At 39.3% G+C, this 12,499-nt stretch overlaps 1 protein-coding gene and 2 long non-coding RNA genes across 3 annotated transcripts; 2 read left to right on the top strand and 1 right to left on the bottom strand.

Moving 5' to 3' along the window:
• Nucleotides 1–992: 992 nt before the first annotated feature.
• LOC116181400 lies at nt 993–1,755 on the bottom strand. Its single transcript, XR_004147246.1, has 2 exons — nt 1,282–1,755; nt 993–1,150 (listed from the first exon to the last, which is right to left on the bottom strand). It is a non-coding gene; the product is annotated as an uncharacterized LOC116181400 (long non-coding RNA).
• A 1,906-nt stretch (nt 1,756–3,661) lies between these two features.
• LOC116180733 (gastrula zinc finger protein XlCGF46.1-like) lies at nt 3,662–5,145 on the top strand (the record flags this gene model as incomplete). Its single annotated transcript, XM_031500851.1, has 2 exons — nt 3,662–3,793; nt 3,854–5,145. A coding segment is annotated over exon 2 (1,290 nt), but the record flags the coding sequence as incomplete, so codon positions are not given.
• A 217-nt stretch (nt 5,146–5,362) lies between these two features.
• On the top strand, nt 5,363–7,331 carry LOC116181401. Its single transcript, XR_004147247.1, has 3 exons — nt 5,363–5,486; nt 6,319–6,687; nt 7,250–7,331. It is a non-coding gene; the product is annotated as an uncharacterized LOC116181401 (long non-coding RNA).
• The last annotated feature ends 5,168 nt before the right edge of the window (nt 7,332–12,499 follow it).

Raw genomic sequence — 12,499 nt, 5'->3', positions numbered from 1 at the left:
ATGTGGTGCTTTTTGCGCGGACCGCTTTCAGGATACGGGAAAGTGGTGCCTGGATTCACTCGGTTTCAACTACGCTGATGTCAAGCTGCACCTTTATAATGAAGTAATTACTTCAAAGATACAGCGGTGATCGCGTAAAATATCAATTTCGTGCGAATATGGCTTCTATACTAGCACGACTGAGCGCTACGCCGGTTCAAAACCGAATGCCCTCAAAAATCTCCTCCGGATTAATCCCCACCTATCTTTCCAAATTAATTGACGCCACAAAATGGTTCTTTATTAATGCCATCTTTTGATCAAGAATTAATCCGATTCGTTTCATCTAGCGAATTCCAAGAGGGCTAAGGTCATAGCCCAAAATCCCACGCTCGTTTAAATGTGGAATCTTACTATTCATAAGGCATTCAGAAGCAAAATTCTAGGTTCAGGACGAGTCTATGGTTCTTCCACGCTAACTTTGGCCATGGAGGCATCTCTGGGACTAGAGCAATGGAGGCAAAGGCTCGAAAGGCTTCCTTACGGCTAAACGATTGTGACGATGCAGCCTTGGGCAAGGGCGGATCTGGGAGCAATCCTTCAGATCCAATCCCCTGCTCGCAAGAAAGGATGTGATTCGGGCTATCTTACTAAGACCAAGAGTTATAAGGTCACTCTCCCGGATAGGGAGCAGTGGCTGAACTCAGATGGCCCGTTCTTCAAACCGGAGAGATTAAAATTTTATCTCCAGTGGATTCTTCCATTTCTGAATCTGAGTCTAAAAAATCTTGTTTGTCGAACGGTTTCTAATTGGTGATATGATTTTTTAAAACTTTTCCAAGCTGAACTGGAAAAGCGCCCCCTTTTCTTTGCAGGGTAGGGTGCTATAGTACCTATATCAAATTTTTTAGCAGTTGCTGAAGCTCATATTTTATTCTTTGCACCTTTGAGCGTTAATTTTAATATTTACGGGTATCAAATCATGAGATGAATAAAGTGGTTTCTTCACTACCTGATTTACCATTATGATTTATTTAATTTTTTACATTTAATGTATAATTAACACAAGCGTATGTTGTATGGAAGGAGGTGCTTACTACAATGTTCCTACGCTTCCTATTCCGGGTCGCAACACATTATCTTCAACGCATCCATTTCACAATCGTAAGGACTGAAAAGCCAGAAGGAATAGTGTCAATTAAATTATTCAACAATTTGTTCCAGTGAAAACAGTAATCATTTTATGGTACTAGACGAAAGCTTATACCAAAAATATCTGGATTAGAGAAAAGAAGAACTTACCAATACACTTTACCATGCTCGCAAATTCCATTGGTACTGCAATAACAGCCTCTGAAGCTGCAGGCTGCTACCATACCAATTAATACCATTAGTAGAGTAGTCACGATCAGTAGCTTAAACATTTTGAATTCTGTATTTAGATACTTCACGTTTGTCCACGCTTTTATAGTATAGGTACAGTTGAGAGGCGGAATCTTATCGTATTTCGTTGATTACAGATTAGCCACTTCAATTTTCAAGTGTTTGTGCGGCATTCCTTGTCTCCTTCGATCATGCTGGCATCTTTAGAACTTCTATGACCCCTTCGGCTTCTGCCGAGACGAGCATGTTCATCTTAATAATTATCTATCCAAGCTCATGTCAGCATTGGAGTTCTTTTTATTATCTTGGTAGATATTTTCCACATTTAGAACACTATCGTGTCTCGTGAAATCATATCTTGTATCAATCTCGACTCAGAACAACAAAATACACTTGAACACGTGTAAAAAAATTAAAAAACAAACGAAAAACAACAATCTGAAGGCAAAGCACTTGATAATTATTTATATCCAGAGGTGAACATGAGGTTTGTTAGGTCGAAGAATCCAGAATGGTCGAAGATCAGGAGCAGGAATGGTGCAATTTCTAGAAAGGCAAACAAACTGAGATAACCGAGTGGAAACGTAGTCGCTCGAAGAAAATCAAACAAATCGTGTCAAAGAGGCCGAAAGTGGACAATGATCTGAATAAACTAACGCAACCAGAGAAGATAAAAAATGATCAAAGTCCTCGTGTGAGATCGAAGGGACTTCAGCGCATTTTTGTGTGGCAGATCAGTGTTTTATTAGCCAATATTGACTCCACCATCAATAAGATCTTGCCGAAAGCTACCACGTTCACTTTGTCGGTACCATTTTCTCACTTACCGTGCACTTGCAATTCGCGTTTGAAGTTTTGACTCCACCATCAGTAAAATCCTTTGGGGGTTACCATATTCCCTTTGTCGACACCCACTTCTGATCACCCGCAACAATTCGGATTTGAAGTTTCGACTCCACCATCAGTAGAGATCTCGTCTACATTCCCTTTGTCGATACACAGTTCCGACGTCCCGTTCATTCGTAATTCACATTTTGGTAGATTTCGCTAAAATCCCGGCATAAAATCGTATTCAACTTTTGGGTACTTCACATAGCTCGACCTTCTATTAGTGACACGAGAAAGAGAGACCGCGATTCGCGCTGTAAGAAACTTTTGGGCGCCCAAAGTCGACTACCCCTCGAAGCGCGCCGCGCAAAAGGTGGTTTATTTCGCCCCTAGGAAAAAAACACAAAATTCCGCCACGCAGGAGTTGTGCGCGTTGACAAGATCTTCCCGACGACACCAATTTGAAAACAATCGGAGAAAAACTGTAGAAGAAGATAGATAAAAACTGAAAAATCTCCAGGTTAGTATAATACGCTCGGGGATGGCGTCCAGATGTCGTCGACTCCAAATCTTGTAGCCCCATCCCTAACGTTCTTAATTACACGGCCCCGATAGTTACATGTACACTCCTTGTCTTTTTACAAGCGTTTTTCTACGGGCGCGCATTTACTGCCAGCCAGCCAGCCAGCCAGCCAGCCGACCAGCCAGCCAGCCAGCCAGCCAGCCAGCCAGCCAAAGTGAGATTAAAAGCTACTTTTTACAAAAAAAATTTTTTGCAAAAATGCGCTAAAAAGAACCGACGCGTTGTTAGGATTACAGAGAGGGGAAAAATGAGGTTGGGTGGATTCTGGCCGTACTAATTTTTAGAATTTGAAGAGATCAAAAATTATGAGGAGGCAAAACCCGAATGCTTATTTCTGGATTACTAGCACTATGTGCTACGCCGGCTCAAAACCGAATGGTCTCAAAAATCTCCGGAATAATCCCTACCTATCTATGCTAATTAAATGGCGCCCAAAATGGCATTTTATTAATGAAATCGGTCATTTTTTATTAAGCATTAATTGGATTTGTTTCTTGTAGCGAATTACAAGCACTTTCGTGATCTCGAATCTCAACTGTACTGTAGGCCCCGCACGAGGGGCAAGTCACAAGCCCACAGAGACGGGACTCTGCTAACGAAAACTCTTCGGTTTAGAATCTATGTGGGATATGAGTTGCTATTTCCATGTTGCTTTTAATTTAATAAAAGGGTTTTATTGCACCAAAGATGAGCCACCGGATGTACATCAGCTACCTTGTTTTGTTATCTGCTTGCAATCCAAGCATTTCTTTGTTTTACAACTTGCTTTTAAGCGTTTTTTGCTGTCGTGCTTTGAATACGTGATTTATGCAACAATTTCGTATTTACGTCTTATTACTATTAAGATTGTTATCGAATGACGAATGCAACCTTTGCCGGTACTTGAGCTACAGCCAAAGCTAGTATATGTTAAGCATTGAATAAAAATAGTGTTTTTATTCAATATTAATGGTTAATAGTTATAAAATAGGGTGTGATCTCAGAGTAAGACACTCTAAGGGCGGGATTGGTTAGAAATTGGTATTGTGTGATATTTTTGATAAACAAGAACACATTTCTTGATAACGTTATTGATACTAGATATGGACGGAAATGATGTTGCACCACTCATTAAAATCGAACCAAAACAAGAAGAAGAAATCGATTCAAATCTTCAAGAAAACGTTTTAGTTAGCAACGACGCATTGGTTACAATAAAGAACGAAATCACCAATACTGCACAGTGCTCCAAATCCCTTTATAATGAAGAAGGACAACAAACTGATTGTCGATGGAATCATGTTTCCAATGATTTTGAATGTGACTTCGATCCACAAACAACAAAAAGTAAGCTGCAAGTTAAACAATTGCTTCAACAGCACATTTTAACACACAAACGTAATGTGCTAAAATGTGCCAATTGTACTTACAAGACAAGCAACAAATACCACTTTAAAAGACATCTTTTGAAACATACGGGTTTGAAATGTGCTAATTGTGATTACGAGGCAATCAACAGATACTACTTTAAACGACACCTTTTAAAACATACTGATTCTACATCATTTAAATGTGCTAATTGTGATTACAAAACAAATGATAAATACTATTTTAAAAAACACCTTTTCAATCATACCGGTTCCAAAGTGTTTAAATGTGCTCATTGCGATTATGGAACAAATAATAAACAATGTCTTAAACGACACTTTTTAACACATAACGATTCTAAAGATTTTAAATGCGCTCATTGTGACTATGAAACAAAGTATAAAACTAGCTTTAAACAACACATTTTAAATCATACCGATTCTAAAGATTTTAATTGTGCTCATTGTGATTATGGAACAAATAGTAAGCAATGTCTTAAACTACACCTTGTTAAACATACCAATTCTAAATATTTCAAATGTGCTCATTGCGATTACAAAACGAAGTATAAAACTAACTTTGAACAACACCTTTTAAAGCATACCGATTTTAAAGATTTTAAATGCACTCATTGTGATTATGAGACAAAGTATAAAACCAGCTTTAAACAACACCTTTTAAGTCATGCCGATTCGACAGGTTTTAAATGTGTCAATTGCAATTACAAGACAAATGTTAAAGTTTATTTTAAAAGACATCTTTTGACACATACAGTTTCTAACGATTTTAAATGTGTCCATTGTGATTACAAGACAAATCTTAAAGTTTACTTTAAACGACACCTTTTAAGACATAAAGTCTCCAAAGATTTTAAATGTGCCAATTGTAATTACCAGACAAATGACAAATGCAACTTAAAACGACACCTTTTAAAACATACCGATTCTAAAGATTTCCAATGTACTAATTGTGATTATAAAACAAATTACAAACACTACTTTACACGACACCTTTTAAAACACACCCATTCTAAACATTTTAAATGTGCTAATTGTCCTTACGAGACAAATTACAAATACTACTTTAAACAACATGTTTTAAAACATACCGATTCGAAAGATTTAAAATGTGCTCATTGTGATTATGGAACAAATAATAAACAATGTCTTCAACGACACCTTTTAAAGCATAGCCATTCGAAAGATTTTAAATGTGTTCATTGTGATTACAAGACAAATGTTAAGGTGTACTTTAAACGACACCTTTTAACACATAGTTTCTAAAGAATTTAAATGTGCTCATTAATTTAAACAACATTTTTTAATGGACACAAACCGTTTTTACATGGAACAAATTTCTCTTTAAGGTAATCATTTAATTGTATAGTGTGTGTGTGGCTTCATGAGAGGGAGGGTGTCCTAATCTACGTTAATAAAATGTTGGCTATATGTTTGTGGATCTCAGTGCAAGACATAAAGATAGAGACGCCTTACGTTTGTTCAAAGCCTGTCAATATTGAAGGCAATTTGTCACATTTCCCGAGATTGTTATATCTTGCTCTATAGATTTTTTTTTATGTTCTACTTTTAGCTGCTAGGAGATATTAGAATTAAAAGTAGACATTTGCTCACTTGTGGAAACTCGTCGGTTTATTTATTTACCCCCCACAACGTTCAATTCACCTTCGAAAAAAAGCAACCGCGAATCAATTTGGCCCAGCGAATTAAATTAATTCTGGGAATCAAATCCAAGATGGCGGAAAATGTGGCACACTTCTACTAGGGTTTCTAAAAGTCTTGACGGAAAAAAGAGCTACTTTAGTTCCTAGACATGTTTTGAACAGACTAATAAACGCACACATTTTTCGAGCTTCTAAAAGGCTCTTTGGGAGCTCTCACGGTCTTTTAATACTGAACAATCCTTTTAAACAGTCGATGAATTAAAAAGTGACGGCGTTGGCAAAAATTCTTCTATTAATATGTCAAAATCTAATTTCATTTTGTGACAATTTTTCGGTCTCAGATTTTCTGGCATTTCTTGCCATTGTTGGGTTTACTAGAAAAAGGAGTGCTATAGGAATAGCCTTGCCTTGAGATTATTATTTTGGTTTGATTTTAAATTGTTTATGCCTTTTCGAGTGGCATTGTGATAAATATTACGAGAATAGCAGATAAAAGATTAGATTGTGCATGTTTTAGATACGGGAAATACCGATCAAGGCAACAAGATGAACTGCGTTTTGCTATAACTCGAAGAACATAAACTCAATGATGGCAAGAGTAATGGGCGACTAAGAAGAGCTTGTATTGTTCGTGCGCCCATCTGCGGCGAGTCCCAAGAAATAAACGATGGAGCCGAAGTGAAGGGAAAGAAGTGGGGGATGGTAATTAAAGCCGAAGATTACAAGAAGGCGGACAATGATGGCAAAGAAGCCAAACATCAAACGGAAGTTACAAAAAAATATATCAAAAGATGAAATGTGTATTTCATTAGTTCCGGAAAACGCTGATAGAACTCCGCTTAGGGCAAAACCCATCTATACGCTATAGTCTGGTAGACATTTTTGGGTAGGTATTTGAGGCACGCTGAAAACTTGTCCAACACTTCTCCAATAATACCCAAACACAGAAATGCAGACCTGGCTGAGAAGTGGCGGGGTTATAACACTTTGCCAGGGGCCTTCAAAATTTGAAAAAAATAATGTCATTAATTTGTGAATTAATTTCAGACATATGCAGATATACACTAAAACGCTGCAACAACTATTAAGTATGCGAAATCGATAAAAAAAACTTGTCTGAAATTGATTGACAAATCAATGACGCAGGGCCAAGGGACTCCTGATTTGAAGTGTATACTGGCCGCAATAAATATAGTGTACTTTGATCACTTTTTACGAGAGTTTCAGGAGAATTGTCTTTATTTCGGCATAAGAAACGTGAAAATTTCAACATGATACAATTACAACTAATTCAGATGACATTAATAACTAACTACTTCCTACGCATTCAGATACTCGACTGGGCATACATTCTTTTTTCAAACTTTGAAGGCGCCTGGCAAGGTGTTAGCCCCGCTTAACCAAAAATGTCTACCACCTCTCCTACTACTTTTTTTTTTTTTTTTTAGGCATCGGCTTCTGTGGCCATTAGCCTTACTTCACTTTTCGAATTGGCATATTTTGACGGTTATAGCCTATTCAATATACCGATGTTTCTCATGAAATTTATTGTGTTTACACATTCATTTCTTCCTTTCAGGTTGTCTTCCCAATTCCTTTTAATATTAAAGGTAACGCGTTGTGCGTCGTATTGTGTGCAATCACATAGTACATGCTCCGCCGACAAGGCAACGTCGCATGTCTCACATTCGGGAGCGTTCTCTCCCATCAGCAAGAAACTATGCGTAAGGGCGGTGTGCCCTATCCGCAATCTGTATAGTTTCGTTAGAGCGTATCTTCCCAACTTTACATGCAGTAATGGTCCTGGGTTTGGTTTAATCTTCCTCAGTTTCCTTTGTGCCTCTGTCCACATTCCCTCCCATTTGTTTTTCACTTGACCCCCAGCAATCAACCGCCGCGATTTTTTGGTCGAGTCCGTGAAATCTACCACATCTAAATCTAATTCTTCCAGAACTTCTTTCGCTCGCATGCCCAGAGATCTACAGTTATTCAATCGCGCAGTTCCCGATTGATTCACGAGTATTCGGTGGTTCGGGTGGTTGTCGTTTAACAACACATTTAAATAATACAGCGCGGAGATTTGCTTTCTACGCAGGGACAGCGGAAGAACGTTTACCTCGACGTGAAGGGCGTCGATCGGACTCGTCGGAAAGGCTCCGAGTGAATACCTCAGTGCGAGGTTCTGGACTTTATCGAGTTGTCCTAGCAAAGTGTTGTTACAGGTGGAGTAGACGTTACATCCGTAGTCTAGTTTCGAAAGTATCGGTGCCTTATATATATCGATAAGTGTCTTGGGATCAGCTCCCCACCTGTGGTGGGCGAGTACCCTAATGATATTTAAGAGTTTTCGACATGATGTTAATAGGCTTTCAACGTGACTAGTCCACCTAAGCTCACTGTCAAAAACCAGGCCTAAAAATTTAATTTCCCGAGACACTTCAATGATACGGCCGTTCATGAACAGTACGGGATCATAGTGCGGCCTGCGGAGCCGGCAAAATGCAGTGCCTTCGTCTTCTCTTCCGAGAGCACGAATCCAACTTCGCTCGCGTTTCTATATATACGCTCAATGGCGTCCTGAAGTTTTCGCGTCGCACCACCGACCGTCTCGTTCGGACAACTTATCATGAGATCGTCGACGTAAAGGCGTTTGTCGATATCTCTCGTAACTCCTCGGGCAATCTCTTTTATCGCTATAGCGAAAAGTGAGCAGCTCAACGTGGAACCCTGCGGGACACCGTTCTCCAGCACGCGGTCTCCAGAATGGACATCACCAATCCTGACGGCAAATGTTCGTCTCTCGAGGAACGATTGTACAAACTTGGGTAAATTTCCGCGTAGATTGTAGTTGTACATTTTTTCTACAATGCCTTGTCTCCACGTCATGTCATATGCTCCTCTAATGTCGAAAAATACCGCCACAAGGTGTTTGCGCTGGTCTAGTGCCCGCAGGATTTCATCGCCGAGCCCGACAAGATGGTCGATCGTCGATCGCCCTCTACGGAACCCGGCCTGATACGGTACCAGTACTCCACTACTCTCCAAAAACGATTGGAGACGCACATTCACTAGTTTTTCTAGTAACTTTCCCAGGCAGGAAGTTAAGCTGATTGGGCGATAGTGCTTCGGGAGTGTTGTGTCATATGAGGGATCGATCCGTTACATTAACAACTGCAGGAATTTACTAAAATGGACTTTAATAATAAATGCATACAGCAATTATGATTATTATTATAAGAGTCATTTCTTACACATTGACAATAGACAACGACATTACACTTAAGACTCTCACGAAGTTATCAACTGTTCTCGTTGACAGTCACCAGTACCAACCCCATATTTAACTAACACTACAGGGAGTAGGGGGTCCTTCCCCGGTTTCGGTATCGGGACTATGATGGCTTTCTTCCATTCTCGGGGGTAAGTATGTTTTTGCCAGCAAACGTTAAAATATTTTAAAATACTCTTTTTCAGGTCATCAGTACAATGGCGAAGCATCTCGTTATGTACGCCGTCAAGACCCGGTGCACAAGACTTTGTGCTCCGAATGGCGATTTCTAGTTCCTCTGTAGTAAATGGATCGTTGTACTCCAGATGCTCATCGGTGTCGAAGTCGATCACTCTGGATTCTCTATTTTCTTTTGTTTCGAGAAATGATTCAGAGTAGTTTGCCGAGCTACTGACTCGGTGGAAATAGTCGGCAAGGATCTCGGCTATTTCTTGTGGATTGCTCACTATCGTGTCGTCTGGACCGCGCAGGAATTTTGGATGTCTGGTCTGAGGTCTGCCGGATATTGCTCTGATCTTCCCCCATACCTCGCTTGATGTGACATCTGGCGAGATACTGGACACGTAACGTTGCCAAGATGTTCTTTGGGCGTCCAGAATCAGCCGTCGACACTCCGCTCTTCTCCTTTTAAACTCGACCAAATTTTCATTCGTAGGATGTCGTTTGAATTGCATTAGGGCCTGTTTTTTTATATTGATTTTTTGTTTTATTACAGGCGACCACCACGGAACTACACGGGTAACGTTACATGGTCTCGTTTTCGGGATGCTGCCATCCGCGGCGTTCAGGATTGAAGCGGTGAGTGTTTCGAGGCTTAAATTACTCTCTTCGGGAGGAACGAGTTTCTTTGTAAAAGCCTTCCAATCGGCTTGCCGGATTTTGAAATTCGATATTGCCCTAATGGGAGGGTTCTCATCTCCAATCGTGATAACGATAGGGTAGTGGTCGCTATTGAAGAGGTCGCTCTCCACCTCCCATTTAAGGTAAGTGTGCATGGTCGGGGAGCATATAGACAGATCGATCGAGTCAAAAGTACCTGATCGGACGTTGAAAAAGGTCGGCGTGTTGTCATTTAGGATACTAAGATCCTTATCTTCTATCAGCTCTAAGAGCTCATTGCCACGGGCATCATTCGTTGCTGAACCCCAAACGGTATGATGAGAATTAAAATCCCCTACGAGCACAAAAGGTGTTGGGCGTTGCTGAATAATACGTTCGATTTCTCTAACATCGTAACTTGTGTTTGGTAGATATACATTACACAGTGCAAAACCTCCAATTATATCTAGGTTTATCGCTACAGCTTGGTATGTTGTTGCTACTTCAACCTTCTTATACGGCGTACCTGTGCGGATTGCCAGTGCCACTCCGCCACATGCCCTATCAGGTGAGTTAAAGTCTTTCCTTATAATATCGAAACACTTCATGGTATAGGTACTTCTTGGTTTTAGATGTGTTTCTTGCAAAACGATAACCATTGGGGAATGCTCTTGTATTAACAACCGCAATTCATTTTGATTGTGTATTAATCCCCGGCAATTCCACTGTATAATTTTTAATTGGAATTTTTTTTTAATATTTGGTAGGATCGAGCATCAATAATAGACAACAATTAAACACAAATAAATAAATAAATATGTACAGTAGATAATATTTAAAATATCACTTATCGAATTATCACAGATATCTAGATTTTATTTATTTACTTCGATCTATCACAATCAATATCACAACTAGCTTCCGATTCTGATCCTGGCCTACTAGAGGGCTTTCTCGGCTTGCCCTTGGGCCATCCCTTTTTCTTTTTTGGGTTTTTGGCCTCCGCCAAGGCCTTGTCGTCTACAGATTCAATACTTGAATTTGTAGATAGCGTTCTCATAAGATCTGTTTTTCTTTTAGCACCCCTGGACTCGTCGTCCATTGCCTCTGGGATCTGAAAAACTTCTGTAGGCATTGGCATAGAAGTCGCTACCCTTTGTGGTATCAATTGTTTTAGGCCGTATTAGACGATGCAATTTTTATTGCAATTTTTGCAGCAATTCATTGCCGCAAGAAATTGCACGAAAAATTGCTCCGTGTATGTTAAAATTGCACGTGCAATTTCTTGCGCCAAATATTGCAGCAAGACATTCTGCAATTTTCTGGTTATAGAACTTGTGCTATTTTTCTTGCAATTTGGTAAATATTTTAGTAACATTTAATTTATAAAAAAAATAAAGTGGTATGCACTGGAGAACATTACCCCCCTTATGCTATATACAGGTTTGTTATTTAAAGTTAAAACTGAAATAACCTATTTACGAGGAATTCAAAAATGGATATTGCTGCCGCATCTTTAGTTATTGCGTCTGCTGTTGCTCTTTAAAAAAAAGAAACAAAGAAGACGACGACGTTTTTGGACCAGGCTCAATGAATTTAACGAACCTGAGTGTGAATAAGTGCGTGCAAATATAAATAATAAATTGCACGGCCTTCAACAAAGGAATCGTCACAAAACACACGTTTCCTGGTCTACAACAGACGTGAAGTTGCTTTCAAGTATTTCCCAGTGATGCCAATTCCACTTTCATTGGCACCAATACATGATTAGAATTGGGTATAAAAAAATTGCCAAATAAATTGCATAGTGTACCTAATCATTGCATCTTTTTGCAATAATTGCTGCAATAATAGCAGCAATAGTTGCTGCAAGGATTGCAATAAAAATTGCATCGTCTAATACGTTAGTCAAGCATTACAGAGGTAAGTTTCTTTCATTCTCATTGATAATTGTTTTTACCATTATTATGGGCAGTGTTTTTCTGTGAGGAATCGGGTCTAGCCATCATTACTTATATATATATATAATTATATAATAATAAATTAATTATTATTATTTATTATCTTTGAGATGCTAGAATGAACCTGGGCGCTCGATTCCCGAAGATGTGCTTTGTTCACATCGACTGACCTTGATGTGAACGTGAATGTCACTGCATTCTCGAACCTACCACATCGAGCGAAAAGTTGATCGAACGCAACGACTGGTCTAGACCACTCGTTACGTGAAAGTCATGCGCAGTTGCAGCTACAGGACGAATCTTGCAGCTGTTTTGCTATAGAGGTTATTCAGTGCCCTAACCTATAAATTCACATATTTTCTGTGAAATAAAACATGGAATTGTTCGAAGATTTTCTGGTTATTAATAGCAGTATCCTTAATGTAAAAACAAAACAAAATACAAAACTGACAAATGACAGTTCAATTCTTGTCTGTGATTGGTTAGCGCATAAAGTTTGTCCACGATTCGGGAATGCAGCTAAACTTGAACTTATCCCTATCGTATACGATCATGACGTCATGGCAGCCGGTCACATCACATGCACATCACGGAGCATATCGACTAACTTCGGGAATCGATACCCTGAA

The sequence above is a fragment of the Photinus pyralis genome, unplaced genomic scaffold (assembly GCF_008802855.1).
Source record: "Photinus pyralis isolate 1611_PpyrPB1 unplaced genomic scaffold, Ppyr1.3 Ppyr1.4_LG9, whole genome shotgun sequence".
In the NCBI taxonomy this organism is placed as follows: Eukaryota; Metazoa; Arthropoda; class Insecta; order Coleoptera; family Lampyridae; genus Photinus; species Photinus pyralis.
Note: the sequence above shows the minus strand (reverse complement) of the source record. Positions and strands in the feature narration are given on the sequence as shown.